General features: G+C 45.0%; 1 protein-coding gene and 1 long non-coding RNA gene across 4 annotated transcripts; both read right to left on the bottom strand.

The window, feature by feature from the left end:
• Positions 1-757: 757 nt before the first annotated feature.
• Positions 758-18,850, bottom strand: per1b (period circadian clock 1b). Of its 3 annotated transcripts, none has more exons than XM_024373883.2 (12): positions 18,697-18,850; positions 11,499-12,715; positions 10,756-11,338; positions 10,070-10,494; positions 9,516-9,784; positions 9,304-9,404; positions 5,129-5,287; positions 4,489-4,740; positions 3,477-4,300; positions 3,197-3,374; positions 2,461-2,819; positions 758-2,308 (listed from the first exon to the last, which is right to left on the bottom strand). In XM_024373883.2, the coding sequence occupies exons 2-12, from the start codon at positions 12,240-12,242 to the stop codon at positions 2,108-2,110; spliced, it is 4,095 nt and encodes a 1,364-aa protein (XP_024229651.1). In that variant the 5' UTR covers positions 12,243-12,715; positions 18,697-18,850; the 3' UTR covers positions 758-2,107. The 3 variants fall into 3 exon arrangements, with proteins under 3 accessions (XP_024229651.1, XP_024229652.1, XP_024229653.1); XM_024373884.2 differs by lacking the exon at positions 18,697-18,850 and adding an exon at positions 15,349-15,646; XM_024373885.2 differs by lacking the exon at positions 5,129-5,287 and having other exon boundaries at positions 18,697-18,849.
• Positions 6,456-9,295, bottom strand: LOC121839413. The gene is made up of 4 exons (XR_006078964.1): positions 7,097-9,295; positions 6,616-7,064; positions 6,518-6,572; positions 6,456-6,478 (listed from the first exon to the last, which is right to left on the bottom strand). It is a non-coding gene; the product is annotated as an uncharacterized LOC121839413 (long non-coding RNA).
• Positions 18,851-20,196: the final 1,346 nt, after the last annotated feature.

Genomic DNA, 20,196 nt, shown 5'->3' with positions numbered 1-20,196 from the left:
GGACCCTTCCTGGTCATCGCTATGAATCTTTCTCCCCTCAGCAGCCTCCTGTGGTCCTCTCAGGAAATGGCTGCCCCTGGCCTTGAACATGTGGTCCTCTCAGGAAATGGCTTCCCTGGCTTGAGCATGTGGTCCTCTCAGGAAATGGCTTCCCCTGGTTTGAGCATGTGGTCCTCAGGAAATGGCTGCCCCTGGCCTTGAACATGTGGTCCTCAGGAAATGGCTGCCCCTGCCCTTGAACATGTGGTCCTCTCCAGAAATGGCTTCCCTGGTCCTCTCAGGAAATGGCTTCCCTGGTCCTCTCAGGAAATGGCTTCCCCTGGTCCTCTCAGGAAATGGCTGCCCCTGGCCTTGAACACGTGGTCCTCAGGAAATGGCTGCCCCTGCCCTTGAACATGTGGTCCTCTCCAGAAATGGCTTCCCCTGGTCCTCTCAGGAAATGGCTTCCCCTGGTCCTCTCAGGAAATGGCTTCCCCTGGTCCTCTCAGGAAATGGCTTCCCCTGGTCCTCTCAGGAAATGGCTTCCCCTGGCCTTGAGCATGTGATCCTCAGACAACCTCCATAACGATGAGCAAAACAAACTGTAAAAAAAAAAATGATACAAATACATATAATTTATATTATTGTACTAGCTTGTTGCTGTCTGAGATGTTGAAACTGGGTTTATAATACCTTGTCTAAAGGAACTGTACATACAGTATACATACAGGTTACATTCCCTCAGTCAGGTGCAGTACAGAAGAAGACAAGTCGTGAGTCATTGGATATCATTTCATTTATTTACTTTTTTTAATACAAAATAATAATTAAGAAAGTAAGCTGAATATCACAATCACTAGTACAGTGCCAAAGAGAGGCGAGACAGTCAAACAACGATATTCTCTAAAAACCTCTTAGGAGCTGACCAATGTTCTGCTGTGTTGTTCAAACTCCTTTCAAACCAACCAATCAGAGCATTGCCAATCTGGTTTTCAGTATTCCTGAATCCTTGTGATTGGATGCCTCCAATCAAACGTCTGTTCTCTTTGTTGCTATGGAAGCTGGAAGTTTTTTACCTTGTTCAGTATCCTGGACTGTTTTCATAGGAAAAGATGTCTGCAGCAAAGTTTCATGGACCGTTTCACTGCAGGGTGACCATAATGCCCAGCAAATCAGGAATGGGGACAGAGGTCACATATGTTCAACTGTCACTCCGTTGTCCAGAGTGACACCTCAATTCAATTGTGTTACCACAGAAACACCCACGTCTACTCCCCTGAGATCAGAGGGTACTTTGATTTTCTAAATGTTTTGTTTTTGACCAAACACAGACCATTTCAATTTCTTCTCAGAAACAGAATTTACAGTGATATAAAATATACATACTGCTTAAAAAAATTAAGTAAACCTGCCCGTGTAAATGTTGTCTTAATAACTGACTTATATAACAAGCATTTGTTTTAAGTGAAAAAAAATATGCAGAAAACAAAACAATTTACAACAATCCCTGGTTATCAGAGAAAACCTCCAAACAGAGAAAAATAACCAAGGGGTCCCCCTCTCTCCCTGTGAAATGAATCCTCCCAACAGGAACTAGAACTGTACAGGAGAAACCATTCTATCCCAAAACGGGAGTAGACTTGGTGTGAAATAAAGTGGCCATTTTGTAACACATTCACACTTTTAACTTTAGTGTTTCTTATTAATTTAACATGTTCAAAAAATACACAAGGAAAAATATATATTGGTGTGTACAATCCAATGGTACACTGATTTTAACAGTGTGCTGTGTCCCCCGTGCTTTCAAGGCTTTCTGTCATGACGACGGTCTCTCTCACAACCACTGTCATACTGGTGATGGAACACACAAAGCGGACCGACTGATTGGACCCAGAGTTCCAATTGATTTGACCGCCAGCCAATAGGGACACTGACATGGCAGCAGTCCCAGCTAATATAAAAAGAATGCACTTCGATGACCCACAACCGCCTGAGAACAAAATGTCTTGAGTCTCTCAGATTAGCGTTGGACATTTGGGCCTGGAATTTTGCATCTCTTAGCATGGAGTCTGTCGACTGGAAGAAACATCCACAATAACTTAAGTGTTCTTGATCCCTCCTCAACCTTTCAGTGGGTCATGTAGGTTTCACCAGCCCTTGCTTTCTTCTCCCCCGTTGGCCAGGTCACTTCCTGCTCCTCTGTTGTCATTTCCTGGTCGTTGCCTTGTGTTTCAGAGTGCGCCGCATGCCCCTCCTCTTCTCTGCGAGCCTCTCCTTCCTGGTCCACGGTGCTCTCTGGGAAGGGGGAAGACTTGCACCCCGTACATGCCTGAGAGGGAGGTGTAGAGGAGGGTTAGCTGACAACCAAAACACTTCCTGAATGATCACTTGTGGATGAAACAGGTCATATGGCTGTAGGTCTAAGTTCACATAAAACAAAACAAATAAAGTTACGTTTGTACGAGAGGGGAGGGTGCTTACCGAGACGTTGATGGCGCGGGGCAGGCGCCCGGTACGTATCCAGGGGTGGACCTGGCTCAGTTCTCTCTTCTGGTCCTCAGTGAAGCGGGGCTGGTGTTTGTGCGTGGCCCTCAGGGCCTCGCGGTCCTGCCGCAGCACCGTCTCCCTGTCCTTGGTCGGCAGCTGGTACGTCATCATCACCTTGTGGTCGGTGTTGGCCATGAGGAGCCAGATGGGATCCTGTAGGACACACTTAATCAACTGCTCCTCTCCGTCTCCTCCTGCTCTGCTGCCACCTGCTGGCTGCTTGCGGGAGTGGTCGTTCTCTGACGAGTCGATGCTGCCAAAGTACTTGCTGGTACGGCTACTCCGACTGCGACCTGAGAGAAGACAATAGAATAAGTTGTTATAGGTCAGACCTGAACCAGCTGGAGTTTTTAGTGTGAACAGTATTTCCTAGTGATTGGGGTATTCCACTTTATGTTTGAGTGACAGCTAGAAGATCTGACATCTCAAACATTCTAGGTGACATTTACCTAGCGATGTAGGCAATAATAGAATGCATATGAATAGAATGTAATAGAATGTAATATATTCTAATAGATTGTAATACATTCTAATAGAATGCCATGTGAATAGAATGTAATAGAATGTAATATATTCTAATAGATTGTAATACATTCTAATAGAATGTAATGTGAATGGCACCATGTTCTGTTCCATTTGCCAGGTCAGGCAGTACTGAGGGGTTACTCACTAGTTCCACTGCCTGAGGAGCTGCAGCCATTGGACACAGTGCCCAAGGAGTCAGAACCCGACCCAGAGGACGCGGAGCCTGAGGCAGCTGAGCCGGTGCCTGAGCGGGAGTCCTCTTGCAGGAGAAGGTCCAGTAGGTCACTGGGGGTGGATTCACCATCCTGGTTGGAATCATTGGCCTAAAGAGAGAGATATGAGTTATAATTATATTAGCTAGAAGTATTAAGTTCAAACTATAATGAATTTAATGTACATTCAGAGATGACATCTTTTCAACTCACGTTCTCCTTGGAGTCATCTGGCGATCTCCCCCGAGTCCCTTGTGAGGGGATCGTGGCCTGTTGCGCGGAAGCAGCCAGCGCCGTGGCGACCTCCAGCCGGTTGCTAGGCGACTCCTCCACAAGCTGCAGCAGGTTGAGCGGGGAGGAGCAGCGAGAGTGGAAGAGGGGCGACTCTGCACCCTCCTGGTCGACTGGTACTTGACTACATGACTGAGGGGTGCTGGACCCAGAGGCTGGCCGTTGGGTCTGGATAGGCATGGCAGTTTGCATGAGCGAGGGCATCGTAGGCATGGGGCATGGCATGACGTTGGTACCGGGGAAGGGGAAACCAGCGCCAGGGTTGAAGAATTGCTGTGGGCCGGGGGTAACCATGGCGGCTCCCGGCTGGGGCATGGGACTTCCCATTGTGTTCATGGCTGTGGTCATCTGGGGGAGGTTGGGGTGAAGCTGTGGGAACATGTAGTTGGGCAGCACCAGGGCCATCATAGGAGGTACCATCTGGTTCTGTATGGGCTGGGAGAGAGGAGGGTAGATGGGGTACAGGGGGAGTGTACCCGAGGGGTAGGGCACAGAGGTCAGGCTGGCCTGGGATCCTACAGAGACGGGCCAGGAGGATGTGGTGGGAGGCCCCAGGGGCATCATTGGGAGGGTGTAGGTGGAGCTGGGGGGGGAATTCATGGGGACGACGTTGGGGCTCCGGAGGGGTCCGGTCAGGCCTAAAGCCAGAGGGCCCCTCTGTTCTGAGGACTCCTGCTGCTTCAGCCTCTTGGCTCCATGGCGACCACTGCTGCCTCCAGCTGCAGGGTAGTCAGGGGAACACGCTCCTGAAAGAGACAGAGAGAGAGACAGAGAGAGAGACAGAGAGAGAGACAGAGAGACAGACAGAGAGACAGACAGAGACACAGAGAGAGAAGAGAGAGAGACATAAGTTAAAGTTTCAGTGCTGTTGGCCCGAGTTAAAAAATAATAATCTAGTTGATGAAAAGAGTGTTGTTGAGAAATGCATTTTTACTTCTGCGGCGGGGGTTGGTGTTGGGGAGCGGGCAACGCAGGGCTGAGGATGGAGCAATCACCCTCAGCTGGCTCAGGTCACTGAAGCGACAGAGGAAGGCTTTCTCCTCCTGCTGCGTGTGAGCAGAGAGCACCTCCTTGGTCAGGCCACCTCCTCTCCGGCTGGGTGGAGAGGTTGTTTTGGGCGGTGGAGACCTGGTCGTGGTGGGAGTGGCTGGCATAGGAGTGGGAGGAGCATTTTCCATGACAACGTCTGTGTAGGAGAAAGAGAGGAGAAAGAGAGGAGAAAGAGAAGGAGACATTAGACAGTTTCAGAAAAACACTTGACAAGAGGAAAGGCTGGACTCGGCGGCTTGAGAGAGAGAGAGAGAGAGAAACAAAAAGGTCACAGAGAAAGAAACAAACAAGCTATAAAAAACTAGATGGGGGAGAGATAGATGGAAACAAAATAACCACAAAAGACAAGCGAGAGCGACGACAAGCAACTACGAGTTACTATCAAGTAACTGTGAGAGATTCCACGGACAGACACTGGTGGCAGAGAGAGAGACTCCCGTGACAGACCACTAGTGTGATAGGAGTGGTATAGTAGACAGACCACTACTACAGTCCAGGCCAGGAGACAAGCGTGTCTTTCCCACCTGACTCGGGGGGCTTCTTGTCTCCCACGTGGACGATGGTACTGCTGAAGCTGCACTGAGAGGTGACTGAGGCTACACTCTTCGCCTTGTGGCTGTGCATGGCCAGGGGGGGTACCCCCGCTGAGTCCCCAACCAGGGTGACTGAGGTAGCTGGACCACCTGTAGCACCACACACACACACACACATGCAGCAACAAGCACCCAACACACACACAGACGAACGGACAGGCCCAGGTGAGTCAATCGTACGGATTGCTCTCGTGGTAAAAGCCCGCCCCCTCCCCAGTTCAGTGTGTCACAACAAGCAGGCCTTTATAGAATAGACAAAGTTATCATTAAGAGTCCCCTCGCTCTCGCTCACTCTTGTTCACTCTCTCTTTCACACTCGTGTGTCCGTTTCTCCTGTGGACTGCAGTGACCAGAGGTCTAGTCCAAGTCTAATATACCTGTAAGGTAATCTGGTGAACAGCATCTATCTAATATACCTGTATGGTAACCTGGTATACAGCATCTATCTAATATACCTGTAGGGTAACCTGGTGTACAGCATCTATCTATCTAATATACCTGTAGGGTAACCTGGTGTACAGCATCTATCTATCTAATATACCTGTATGGTAACCTGGTGAACAGCATCTATCTATCTAATATACCTGTAGGGTAACCTGGTGAACAGCATCAATCTATCTAATATACCTGTAGGGTAACCTGGTGAACAGCATCTATCTATCTAATATACCTGTAGGGTAACCTGGTGTACAGCATCTATCTAATATACCTGTAGGGTAACCTGGTGAACAGCATCTATCTAATATACCTGTAGGGTAACCTGGTATACAGCATCTATCTATCTAATATACCTGTAGGGTAACCTGGTATACAGCATCTATCTATCTAATATACCTGTATGGTAACCTGGTGAACAGCATCTATCTAATATACCTGTATGGTAACCTGGTATACAGCATCTATCTATCTAATATACCTGTATGGTAACCTGGTGAACAGCATCTATCTAATATACCTGTATGGTAACCTGGTGTACAGCATCTATCTATCTAATATACCTGTATGGTAACCTGGTATACAGCATCTATCTAATATACCTGTATGGTAACCTGGTATACAGCATCTATCTAATATACCTGTAGGGTAACCTGGTGGTAACCTGGTAACCTGGTGTACAGCATCTATCTAATATATCTACAGCATCTATCTAATATACCTGTATGGTAACCTGGTATACAGCATCTATCTATCTAATATACCTGTAGGGTAACCTGGTGAACAGCATCTATCTAATATACCTGTAGGGTAACCTGGTATACAGCATCTATCTATCTAATATACCTGTAGGGTAACCTGGTGTACAGCATCTATCTAATATACCTGTATGGTAACCTGGTATACAGCATCTATCTATCTAATATACCTGTATGGTAACCTGGTATACAGCATCTATCTATCTAATATACCTGTAGGGTAACCTGGTGAACAGCATCTATCTAATATACCTGTAGGGTAACCTGGTATACAGCATCTATCTAATATACCTGTAGGGTAACCTGGTGTACAGCATCTATCTATCTAATATACCTGTAGGGTAACCTGGTGTACAGCATCTATCTATCTAATATACCTGTATGGTAACCTGGTGAACAGCATCTATCTATCTAATATACCTGTAGGGTAACCTGGTGAACAGCATCTATCTATCTAATATACCTGTAGGGTAACCTGGTATACAGCATCTATCTATCTAATATACCTGTATGGTAACCTGGTGTACAGCATCTATCTATCTAATATACCTGTATGGTAACCTGGTATACAGCATCTATCTATCTAATATACCTGTATGGTAACCTGGTATACAGCATCTATCTATCTAATATACCTGTATGGTAACCTGGTGTACAGCATCTATCTAATATACCTGTAGGGTAATACAGCATCTATCTAATATACCTGTATGGTAACCTGGTGTACAGCATCTATCTAATATACCTGTATGGTAACCTGGTGAACAGCATCTATCTATCTAATATACCTGTAGGGTAACCTGGTGTACAGCATCTATCTATCTAATATACCTGTAGGGTAACCTGGTGTACAGCATCTATCTATCTAATATACCTGTATGGTAACCTGGTGAACAGCATCTATCTATCTAATATACCTGTATGGTAACCTGGTGTACAGCATCTATCTATCTAATATACCTGTATGGTAACCTGGTGAACAGCATCTATCTAATATACCTGTATGGTAACCTGGTATACAGCATCTATCTATCTAATATACCTGTAGGGTAACCTGGTATACAGCATCTATCTATCTAATATACCTGTAGGGTAACCTGGTGAACAGCATCTATCTATCTAATATACCTGTAGGGTAACCTGGTATACAGCATCTATCTATCTAATATACCTGTATGGTAACCTGGTGAACAGCATCTATCTATCTAATATACCTGTAGGGTAACCTGGTATACAGCATCTATCTATCTAATATACCTGTATGGTAACCTGGTATACAGCATCTATCTATCTAATATACCTGTATGGTAACCTGGTATACAGCATCTATCTATCTAATATACCTGTATGGTAACCTGGTGAACAGCATCTATCTATCTAATATACCTGTAGGGTAACCTGGTATACAGCATCTATCTATCTAATATACCTGTATGGTAACCTGGTATACAGCATCTATCTATCTAATATACCTGTATGGTAACCTGGTATACAGCATCTATCTAATATACCTGTATGGTAACCTGGTATACAGCATCTATCTATCTAATATACCTGTATGGTAACCTGGTATACAGCATCTATCTATCTAATATACCTGTATGGTAACCTGGTATACAGCATCTATCTATCTAATATACCTGTATGGTAACCTGGTGAACAGCATCTATCTAATATACCTGTATGGTAACCTGGTATACAGCATCTATCTATCTAATATACCTGTAGGGTAACCTGGTATACAGCATCTATCTATCTAATATACCTGTAGGGTAACCTGGTATACAGCATCTATCTAATATACCTGTATGGTAACCTGGTATACAGCATCTATCTATCTAATATACCTGTATGGTAACCTGGTATACAGCATCTATCTAATATACCTGTATGGTAACCTGGTATACAGCATCTATCTATCTAATATACCTGTATGGTAACCTGGTGAACAGCATCTATCTATCTAATATACCTGTAGGGTAACCTGGTATACAGCATCTATCTAATATACCTGTAGGGTAACCTGGTATACAGCATCTATCTAATATACCTGTATGGTAACCTGGTGAACAGCATCTATCTAATATACCTGTATGGTAACCTGGTATACAGCATCTATCTAATATACCTGTATGGTAACCTGGTGAACAGCATCTATCTATCTAATATACCTGTAGGGTAACCTGGTATACAGCATCTATCTAATATACCTGTATGGTAACCTGGTATACAGCATCTATCTATCTAATATACCTGTATGGTAACCTGGTGAACAGCATCTATCTAATATACCTGTATGGTAACCTGGTATACAGCATCTATCTATCTAATATACCTGTATGGTAACCTGGTATACAGCATCTATCTATCTAATATACCTGTAAGGTAACCTGGTGAACAGCATCTATCTATCTAATATACCTGTATGGTAACCTGGTGAACAGCATCTATCTAATATACCTGTATGGTAACCTGGTATACAGCATCTATCTATCTAATATACCTGTATGGTAACCTGGTATACAGCATCTATCTATCTAATATACCTGTATGGTAACCTGGTGTACAGCATCTATCTAATATACCTGTATGGTAACCTGGTGTACAGCATCTATCTATCTAATATACCTGTAGGGTAACCTGGTATACAGCATCTATCTAATATACCTGTAGGGTAACCTGGTGAACAGCATCTATCTATCTAATATACCTGTATGGTAACCTGGTGTACAGCATCTATCTAATATACTTGTATGGTAACCTGGTGTACAGCATCTATCTAATATACTTGTATGGTAACCTGGTATACAGCATCTATCTAATATACCTGTATGGTAACCTGGTATACAGCATCTATCTAATATACCTGTATGGTAACCTGGTATACAGCATCTATCTGAAGGGTGAATGTACCTTTTTCATTCCCAGCGGTTTCCTGTTGTTTCTCTTCGTCCGATGTGGACGTGGCAGAGGACGAGCCAAACTTCCTCTTAACGTTACAGCCATCCAAGAACCTGGGAGGGGAAGAGGAAGTGACAACATATGTTCACTTTATGAAGTGCACTTGATTTCAATTTAGGATTCAAACCATGAATAAAATGACTACTAAAACCGCCAGTACATACCTAATGATGCTGTCCAGACAGTTAATCTGTTGGTAGCTGTAGGCACTGGGGGGCTCCTCCTTCTTCAGCTGCTGGGTGTTGAACACAGAGGTTTTGGATGGACACACCACCTCCGGGATCAGACTCTTGATGGGCTCCACCTCTCCAGTGGCCCGGAGCGCTGTGACAGCGTGTCGCCGGGACAGGGCTCGGTTGTGAGAGTTGATAAAGACCTGCTGCCCACTGGTCTTGACCATGTACACGTCCTTACAGATCTGCTGGAACGTCATCTGAGTGGACAACAGGACAACGACGCTCAAAAGTCAGTGTGTGAGTATATGGGGTGGTCGGTAGCCTATCGGTTAAGAGCATTGGGCCAGTAACCAAAAGGTTGCTGGTTTGAATCCCCGAGCCAACTTGGTGAAAAATATTTCGATGTGCCCTTGAGCAAGGCACTCAACTTTAATTAAGTCTGTAAGTCACTCTGAAGAAGAATCTGCTAAATGACTAACATGATAAAATATGAAGACCTCTGTGTGCGTGTGTATAGGCTTTTGGAGTGTCATTCCACTCACCGGTTTGTGCAGCGCGACCACGGCTGCCTCCATGGCCTCCATGGCGTTGGTGGACTTGCTGTCGGAGGCGGAGGAGGCCGTGCGTCGGTACTGCTGCTCGTGGGAGCAGGATCCATTTGAGGTCAAGCTGCTGTAGCCCTGCGACCCTCCACTGTGGACCGGCTTCACCAGGAGACGGTGGATCTGCTCGCTCAGCTGCATGATCTCTGGGGCCACGGGGCGGCCCTCACAGCCCCGCAGAGGGGTGAACACGTCCTCGTTCAAGGGGCTGGTTCGGACTTTGTGGCGGCCCACGATGAAGGCCACCTTCCTGCTCCAGGGGTTGATGAAGGAGGACCAGCTAGTGTCGATGGTCACGTACTCCCCACTGCGGGCACACATCCTCATGGGAGAACTGTCAAAGGGCTGGCCTGCAGACTGGAGGACTGGAAGATGGAAGTTAAAGAGGTTAGAATGGAAGAACACTAAGCTAGAGAGAGAGACAGAGAGAGAGAGTGAGAAAGAGAGAGAGAGAAAGAGAGAGAGAGAAAGAGAGAGAGAGAGAAAGAGAGAGAAAGAAAGAGAGAGAGAGAGAAAGAGAAAGAGAGAGAAAGAGAGAGAGGACAGAATTCAGACAGAATGAGACTAAAATAGTCAAATAAGATTGAAAGATGTGGAGGAAGACAGACAATAAAAGGTGTACTTACTCTTCCTATGTATGGCCACCATGATCGGTCTGTCCTCTGGGTGGAGGTAGAGGAGTACAGGGCTTCCCACCAGGTCCTGGGGAAGGTAGCCCAACAACGGCACAGCCCTTTCATCTACTTCCTGGAAGAGACAGCTCGGCGTGTGACTGGTGGAAAAGATCCGCTTGTCAGCAGGGATCCTGGGAGCTTCGTATCCGGACTGTACCCGCTCAGCGATGAGCAGGCAGCAGGGCTGGGGGTCTGACGTGTCTAAGTCCCTCAGGGTTAGCTGATAGGGGGTCATGCGGAAGGGGTAGTATTTGATCTCGCCTCCCTGCGCCCGGTCGGCACTGATGCGACAGAACATGGACTTCCCCTGGGTACAGTCTGTCCGTGGGGACACAGAGCCCATGCAGGTGGCCCAGGCGGGCAGGCGGCAGGGGGCAGTGCTGCTGTAGAAGGTGCTGACGTCTTGGGGAGCCAGCAGTTCGGAGAAGATGGCCCCCTGGAGCCTCTCTGGCTTGCAGCGCAGCAGGGATGAGCCCTGGGGGGAGATGTACACCACTTTGCCTGTCAGGAAGGACACCGCCATGGAAAAGGTGTCCTGGAGGGAGGAGGAGAAGAGAAGGGAGAGGAAGAGTGTGAGTCAGGAATGATTGCTTGCGTACTGTGTGAGTCGACTGCATTACAAAATGTAACTTTCAAAAACAAAGTGACATACATGTGTGAAATGCTTAGTCATTGTTTGGAGGATGTCGACGTACTGTATTTTTGAGGGTGTACTCTGAGGCGATGTTGTCCAGCTCCTCAGTGGTATATACAGACAGATCCAGGCTGCAGCCGTGACACTCCTCCACACCCCACTGGTGGTAGTACTCCTGGTTGGCTCGCACCTGCTTCACACAGTTCAGGGCGTACTGGAGGGCGTCCAGGGTGCTGGAGCGACCTTTGCCCTTGCACTCGGCCGGCAGGCGAACCTTGAGCTCCTTCAGGGCTTTAAGCATCTCCTTCTGGGTCTGGACGCGGGCCGTCTGGTGCTGCTCGTTGCTGCTGCAGCCGGAGGTGGAAGGAGGGTCCTGCTCTGAGCTGGCTGACAGCAGGCTGTAGGCCAGAGAACTGCTGGGGGGAGACGGGCTCTGGGACTGAGAGCTCTTGTTGCTCTCTGTGTTCTCCAGCATCATGCCCGAGTCCTTCTGGCTGGAGGAACAGTGGGAACTTCTGGACTGGTGTCCCCTGGACCCACCTCCTCCCTCACTCGACTCCCTTTCCCCATCATCTGAGCTGGGACCCCTCTGGTCCCCCCCAGACGAGCCACCGGAGCCGGATCCACTTGGAGAGGATCCTCGCACCCGATTGGCCAAGTCCGAAGTTCCCGATTGGCTGCCATGGTTGTTGTTGCTGCCGGGGGAGCTCAATCCTGTTCCCGCCTCCTCCTCTTCTTCATTGGTGCTTCCCACTCGCCCCCAAGTGTCATCGCCAGGGGCGGAGTTAGAGTCGTCGTAACTCATAATAGGTTAGGATGAGGCTGGTTAGGCTTGGTTGAGACAAAGCTCTCTCTCACCAAGTGTAATGTAAGATAATTCTAGAAAAATTATCTTTTCCAGTTGATTAGGTGGGACTAGCGTGACTGCAGTTGTGTATCGTGATTGGTTGATTGGTTGATAAAACACTAAGGAGAGAAAACATTGTTTCTCCTGAAAATGTTGAAAAAAATATATAATATTAGTTTGCGCTGAAACCCTCCGGTCAAGTGCTAAAGGGCGAGGGATCCACCTGCGGTTTTCCACCCGTAGAAGGGAGAGATAATATTCCGCTAACAAAGTAGACCAATGTGACTCTCACAGATGGACTGATCAAGAGATGCTGCTGCTTTCGCTCAAGAAAAGACTGGGAAACAGGGAAAATAACAGGTCGCTACTTCTCCCTTGGCGTCTCCACTGCTCTGTGCCGTGTTGTTGTTACTCTCTGTGCTACAGGCCACCTGGGGAGGAGAAGGAGAAAGGAAACAGGTTAGACTTCATAGTGTGGTTTTCTTTTCTCTCAAGATCGGATTAGTCTGATGTATTGAAGCTGGTCTATGCATTCTGTCAACCTTAAACTGCTTTGTACCAGCACAATATTATCCTGCCTTGTCCAAACTGCAGTACAGTGGGCTTTGTGGGAGGTTTGGCCTGCAGAGAGATATATATATAAAATAGTGAGGGGGTCTCCTAGTCAATACTTACGGTGGCAACTCCATAAATCTTTGATAGTGTCTATAAAAAACAATATACCCAAGCTCCTTTGGTGTACCAGGGGGCTCTGAAGAGGCTTCAAGACCTCAAATGGAGGCCACCTTTTCAGTTGAAAGCCAAAGGGAATATCAAATAAACCTATGAGAGGACACCACTGCAGACAGCTGACTTGTACCTCTGTGTGTGTCTGTCCACTTCTGTCAATACCTTTCTATTAAAATGTTATAATCATTTTGTGCATCCTTCTGTCCATCTCCCCATTTGTCCATCTGTGTGGGCACAACAGTCCCCGACTACCCCGGAGTCTCTGTCAGCTGGTCTGTCTTTGACTAAGAACAGCATGCAGTTTGAGCTGGTTCCTAGCTGCCCAGCATGGATGAGTCTGGCTGTGTGTGTGATTGTGTGTGATTGGCTGTGTGCACACATGTGACCAGCACCCAACTGTCAGTCCATGTCCCAGACAACCGGTGCCAAACCAGGCCTCCCTCTAGCTTACAATAGAAAGACCCCCATCTGCAGTCCGGGAACAGATCTCAATTGCTGCCAACCAACTTGTAATTTCAGCTATCGTCATTGGTAACCTAATTCTCTTGCAGGACAGGTTAAAGTCTTAATCTGTTCAATTAAGCTCATCACTCTTCCAGGGTCGGTGCCATAAATATCGGTGGTTATTCCTGAATGGTCCTTCACCGGGAGCATTGGCAGGCCGGTCCCCTACGCAGGGAATGTTCCTTCTCTAGTTATTCTCCAGAAACCTCTCCCTTAAATCCCAGAAATCCTCAGAACTAGAAGCCCAATGCTGATACACATTTGCCATTCCTTCTCTCTCTCTCTCACTTTCTCTTTCAGGCCAACATCAAGTGGCCTATAATTGGTGTGACGCAGGTAGTGTTGACAGCAGCCAGGTTTAAACCAAGCAGAGCACGGTCACCGAAGAGCCGTCTTAGGTCTCGGAGTCTGAGTGAAGGGGCTCAGAAAGCAGCTGATGACTCGGGAAGGATAAGCCTAAATGAGTAAATGCGTGTGTTGAGTGACAAGGCCGGACGTGATTAAAAACTTGAAAAACAACAACAAGAAAAGAACCTCACCTTGGATTACCGGTACATGGTAAAACACATCTTATCAAAGTGAATGGAAGGAGATTGAATGAGTCAACTCATACCAACTTGATGGTGTCAACAATAGTCATGTTGGACCAAACCCTGAGTCACCATATGGGGAGGCAGGTAGCCTAGTGGTTAGAGCGTAGGGGCGAAAGGTAGCCAAGTGGTTAGAGTGTAGGGCCGAAAGGTAGCCAAGTGGTTAGAGTGTAGGGGCGAAAGGTAGCCAAGTGGTTAGAGCATTGGGCCAGTAACCGAAAGGTTGCTGGATCAAATCCCCGTGCTGACAAGGTAAAAAATATGTCATTCTGCTCCTGAACAAGGCAGTTAACCCACTGTTCCTAGGCTGTAAATGATCATTTGTTCTTAACCGACTTGCCTAGTTAAAATGTAAAAAGTTGTCGGTCTGGCAGAACCTATGTATGACACAACACATCATGTGCCTCAAATGGGAGATGGAGAGAGCCATGCATACTTCCCAGGCTGGCTAACTGTTCTCAGGCTACAGTGGGCAGGCCCAACCGCTCATGTCTGAAGCAGCCACAGCCAGTCCCAATACCCCACTCACCTACCCTAACCCCTACAGGGTCATAATAACTCAGTATTATTAGGATGATATTAACTATGGAGTTAGGGTGTGGTCTATCCAAGCTAAAAAAAAAACTTTTTCTCTGAATGAAGAAATATTGGCAGAAAATATATTGCCTGTTCAAAGCTGTGTAGTAATGACAGGAAATCCGAGAAGGAGTGCGTGCGTCAGAGTGGGGAACTGGGAAAACGTTGGCATTGTGCCACTCTAATACAACAACATTGCAGTATTGTGTCCACAAATACAATTTCTCAAAATAAGTGGCAAGTTCCTGCTTACAGATGAAGGCTACTACACAGTTCAACACACATGCTTTGTGTTCAAATAACTGTCCCCTTCCCTACAGACCCAGTTTTATAGTTGTAGCCTGACAAAAGCACTTACAACTGTGGTCTACTCCGGTTATGTAATAAACCATTAGGAACTGAAGTCTATGTGCCCACCAGCCGCCCTGACATGTTTGGTTTTAATTACCCAAATATATTCTTCTGATTCTAAATCAATATTTTTGGGGTTAATTCTACCACTCGTTTTTTTTTTTTTTTTTACATTAACAGCAGAACAACAGCCTAGATTCTTGTACAGAATCTGAAAGATAGGAAACAGTGTCCCATATTGAGAAATGCATGCATTACAGAGCATCCCTCTAACTATAATACATCTAGAGATTGCAAATAAATGTAATTCCTACCGCAATGTGCAGATGGGTTACAGAGACGTCGATGAATCAGAAACGTGTGTACAGTTATCTTCTACTAATGTTGCTAAGATGTAGCATATAGAAGATGGCATGGCATGTGGCTCAAAACGATTAAGTTTGGCAGGATCACGTGATCAATAAATAAGAACAAATATTCACGGTTGTAGGTTGATGCGGGCGGGTCCGTTGGTGTCTCTATGAGCGCCTGTAAATTCTGTTCCTTGCCTATAACTCCCAGAGAGTGGAGTGAGTTATTAGTGGCACGTCAGCGCTCCCTTCTGCTGCTCCGTTTAAAACACATGATGCACGTGTACTCGGCTGTGCTTTACCCGAGCCTCGCAGGCTGCTCATTGGACAGAGCGCTCAGCCAATGGCAGATAAATTAGTACTGTGCATGTTTCTCACAGTCACCGCGCCACTCTGATGAAAAACCAAATGTCCTGCTAAGAGTCAATAAAAATAAAAAAAGAAGACTGATTTAAAAATGTCTTTCCCACAGTAGTGATAAACATATTTATTGCGGGAAAAAAAACATGAATTATGCCTTAAAAATTAGTGAGTTTTGTTTGTTTATTTTCGACAGGGCCTAAAATAAAAAATAAAAATGGAGCTCCCACATGGAAAAATCCTGATATTACATCAAAATTGTCACAATGTGACAACAGGTTACCTACCCCTCCCTCACAAACGTTTGGAGACGAACCTCGTCAATGGAACAGATGCAACCCAGGAGAAGACGTCACATACAACGCATAGGCTATTAAGTCAGGGCTGAGCCGACCATTTCTTAGCAGGCAAAATCCATTTAAAGTCGCAGTCTGAGCCATATTTAGTAGGGCAACCTATAAGACATTGAATGACCCAGTACTGACGAGTACGTCAAATCTATATATTTCAGCAGGGATAGTAATTTTGTGTGCCATCACACTGTAATTACAGGAGCCATAGATATTATGGCATTATCATTAAAGCTATACCTGAGTGTTGCTGCTTTGGTAGACTCTGCATCACAACCACGAGTCATCAAATACTACAACGAAATATAATGGCTTAAAAAACAGGCACCAAAACAGATGAGCCTGAGACATGACTGTACATTTCAAAGCACTGGATCAATACGTTTCAAGCAACAGGAGGAGTCGAAGCTGACCGAGACATAAAGCTCATCAGCACTGACACTTCATGTAAATAAAATATGCCCAAGCAAACTAAAGCCATCCAATGACCATTAGAGAACAGTGCTCAATAGAAACTGTAAAATGTCCCAAAATGTTCAAGCTCATGAGAAAACTGTCAAATCCATTTCCAAAAGATGAATTTATTTTTTCAAAACATTTGCATATTAGATGGATTGGCCGACTTTTCCCACTTGAGCCATTATCACGCATCAAATTCTTTACATGAGAGCCACCGTGAAGCTGTCCGTTACCTTAGAAACGGTTATAGTTACCTTAGAAACGGTCTTAGTTACCCTTAGAAACGGTCTCTTACAGTGTGACTGTAAGACAGCAAAATTGGTGGACTTACTCGACTATTGTGATAAGACGTGATCCGTAAAAGGATATTGCATAGTGGCCTTACAGTTGTGAATCAGTTGAATGAGCTGGTTATGACCCCCATAACCCTGGAGAAACTGTGAACGCAACAAGTACAAGAAATGTACATTTTTACAATCTAGAAAGTTTTCCTCAACCTCTACACCAGTCAGTCACTTCACTGATACGCAACCTACCTACTAAACTTGCAAATTAATCTCCCAGCATGCTTTGTTAGCCAGGTGGCTAACTGTCTACCAGTGACTTGTTGATGCCATGCAAGAAACAACCACAGGGCGCAATGCAGTAATGGATGTGAACCAACTGGTTTGGTGTAAAATATCACCTGAGAAAACAGGTACACCGGGAAGGAACCTCTCTGAGGTAAACCAAACGTATTCCTCTAGGATAACATGCCGTTTCTTAGAAGAGGCCACCAATAGTGACCTGTCTAGAAAACACATCCAAAGCTCTAATGAAATCTTCAGCCCAGCTCCATCCACACATTCACTGTCTCACCGGGAGAGGTGCATGGCATTTACTGCACGCTGTTGTAGCCATTTGCAACGAGGACACTGTTTCTAAAGGATTATGTTTTTTTTTTTTATCAGACAGAGATCAGGTAGCCTAGTGGTTAGTTAGAGTGTTGGACTAGTAACCGAGATGTTGCTAGATCGAATCCCCCGAGCTGACAAGGTACAAATCTGTCGTTCTGCCCCTGAACAGGCAGTTAACCCACTGTTCCCCTTAGGCTGTCATTGAAAATAAGAAGTTGAGGCGTAGTTACCTAGTTCAATTTTAAAAAATTGCTGACTCCCGAGTCACAGCAGTGTACTTGGCTCTCTCCATGTCCTCCCCCTCCTCTCCCTCTAGCGATCTGCTGTGTCTAGTCTTGTTTTGGGGTGTACTCTTTTGGCCAAGTCAGGCCAGTACATTTCGGGTTAGGCTAACGATCGTTTGTTTCAAAGTGCTGAGTGTTATTTTTAATCTAATCTGTTCTGATGTGTCTTTATAGCCACAATTAGAGTATTTTTCTATGTTTAAGGCACCGCCCCCCGCAGGAGGCCTTTTGGTAGACCGTCATTGTAAATAAGAATTTGTCCCTAACTGATTTACCAAAAATAAAATCAACAGGGCACAGCCCCTATTCTGCATCTGATATTTCACCTCTCCCTTTGTAATTCCTTGTCTCTCTTCCCAAACCTGATTGGCTGGCATGTTCACGAATAGCTACAGTAAACTATCTTGCAAGGGAAAATGTAATACAGTAACAAGATAAAGTTAACGTTACAATAAAGTTATACATCACATTCGAATAGATCCTATCACCATAACTAGTTAGAACATTCTTATTATTTTGCGTCAGTAGAAGTCACAGTCAAACGAGCCAAAAGCAGCAAAGCCTTCATTGCTCAGTGGATGTATTTGAGCCAGCGTGGTCATGTTAAGCTGCCAGGTGATCTTTAGATACATTTTTTTTTTAACCATACAACTAAGTAATCAACATGTCTTTGTCACATGCTTGTTAAACAGCTGGTGTTGACTAACAGTTGAATGCATTTACTGGCCCTTCTCATCAATGCAGACAGAAAAACAGATAAATAATTGAAAAATAATAACACGAGGAATAGATACACATTGTACGACTAACACACATTATATATATATATATATATATATATGGAAAGGTATCAATTATCTACAAAAACCGGAAAAATGCGACATAGTTAGTTGGCTAACGTTCTATTCACACACCACTCCCAAAGCGCAAATACTGTTATTGTAAAAATTAAAATATTCTCACCTTTAATTTCTCTTGTTTCGATACTGTTCTCGAATAGTCCTTGTAAATAAGTAATGTCTTAATTCAAAAGGTATGGAGCATAGAGATACTGGACTTCTCTCCCCTTCTTCGTTTCAGTTCTGTCGTACCACACACACACACGTCGCTTCGCCCATGTCAGTCTACACGCATAGGTACACGTGCCCTGTATCGGTCCCACGGTTTTTTCTATTGAACAAACTCATTGGCTCCCCGTTAGCAAATACCCTGCCCAGTTACACCCAGGAATGCTCCCATTGGTCGAGGAGAGCGGCGCTTGCCACACGGGACTCTGCTATGCTCAACTCGCACGTTGCATCTTGCATGCTCTCCGAAACTCAAAACAGACTTGTAGATTTAAAAAAATTACAAAAAATTTAACCATTATTAACTAGCCAAGTCGGTTTAAGAACAAATTATTATTTACAATGGCTGCCCAGTGCTCTCACTGTACTTCTAGGGACCAAACTGTCAGTGTACACAGCATCATCAACAAAGAAAATACAACTGTTATTAATCTTGTTGAATGCAATCCTGTAATAAATCATTTACTGATAAAGCTTCGTATACTGAGTAGTAAACTGGGACCGTAAAAACAGTGGCATTGTAATTTGTTAACCTCTATTTTCTTTTTGCACGTGCGCCACTATACAATTATTTGCAGCTGCTGGAAAGATTTCCATGCACAAAGCAACGTGCCTCTCTCTGCAAGACTAGCACGGTGACGATGAATGTTCTCCCAACCCAACTCGAAAATCACGCGGCTGGCTGGGTGGTTGAGAGAGACATGGTATTTCTGGTAAACAGTCTTCAAAACTAGGGCAGTGCGAAATGTGACGGTGAATTAGAACTCTACAGAATAGCCCCAATGTCCTGATCAGGGCACTGATATGAGGTCATCAAATACTTTTCAATGATTTTGTAGACTATTATAGACTATTAATAGATCTTTGCGCATAGGTTCGATACATACAAGTCACATATAGGCTAGTGGTCAATCCTCAAAAAGGTATTTATTTTATTTTTTAAATACCCCTACCCGAGGTAGAACGAAACAGAACCATGTTTTTTTCACATCTCTAATGTCTCCCATTTATGAAATGGATGGCTGTGTAAACATATTTTACTGCAAAAGTGGTTAAATTGAAAGATATGATGACACACCCCCTAAACTCAAACAGCGCAGAATATCTGGCTGAGGGCGATGAGTCCGCATGTAACCCATGGCGAACTCTGATATTGCTAAAATGTGGAATACAAGTTAGTTAAATTGTCTACCCAACATACACAAACGAACAGCATTAGGATATCTTAATGCATCTCGGAAATATAGACTTATGAATAGTTATGATGAATGTAAGCTGTACTTTGTGTTAGCTGATTATTAATAGAAAACTTGCCAAGTCAAAATATCCTCTCATTCAGTGCTGTATGGTGCTATGTGAAGGAAAAATGGATAGCTACACGTCTTTTGACGTTGTG

The sequence above is a fragment of the Oncorhynchus tshawytscha genome, linkage group LG15 (assembly GCF_018296145.1).
Source record: "Oncorhynchus tshawytscha isolate Ot180627B linkage group LG15, Otsh_v2.0, whole genome shotgun sequence".
Lineage (NCBI taxonomy): Eukaryota > Metazoa > Chordata > Actinopteri > Salmoniformes > Salmonidae > Oncorhynchus > Oncorhynchus tshawytscha.
This window is presented reverse-complemented; position numbering and strand designations above follow the sequence as displayed.

Excerpts from the sequence above, each read along its gene's own strand:
- per1b (XM_024373883.2), bottom strand. The coding sequence starts at position 12,242 with ATGAGTTACGACGACTCTAACTCCGCCCCTGGCGATGACACTTGGGGG. Across the intron at positions 4,741-5,128 it reads CAAGAAGCCCCCCGAGTCAG|ACGTTGTCATGGAAAATGCT; the intron begins GTGGGAAAGACA and ends TCTCCTACACAG. Across the intron at positions 4,301-4,488 it reads CACCAACCCCCGCCGCAGAA|GAGCGTGTTCCCCTGACTAC; the intron begins GTAAAAATGCAT and ends TGTCTCTTTCAG.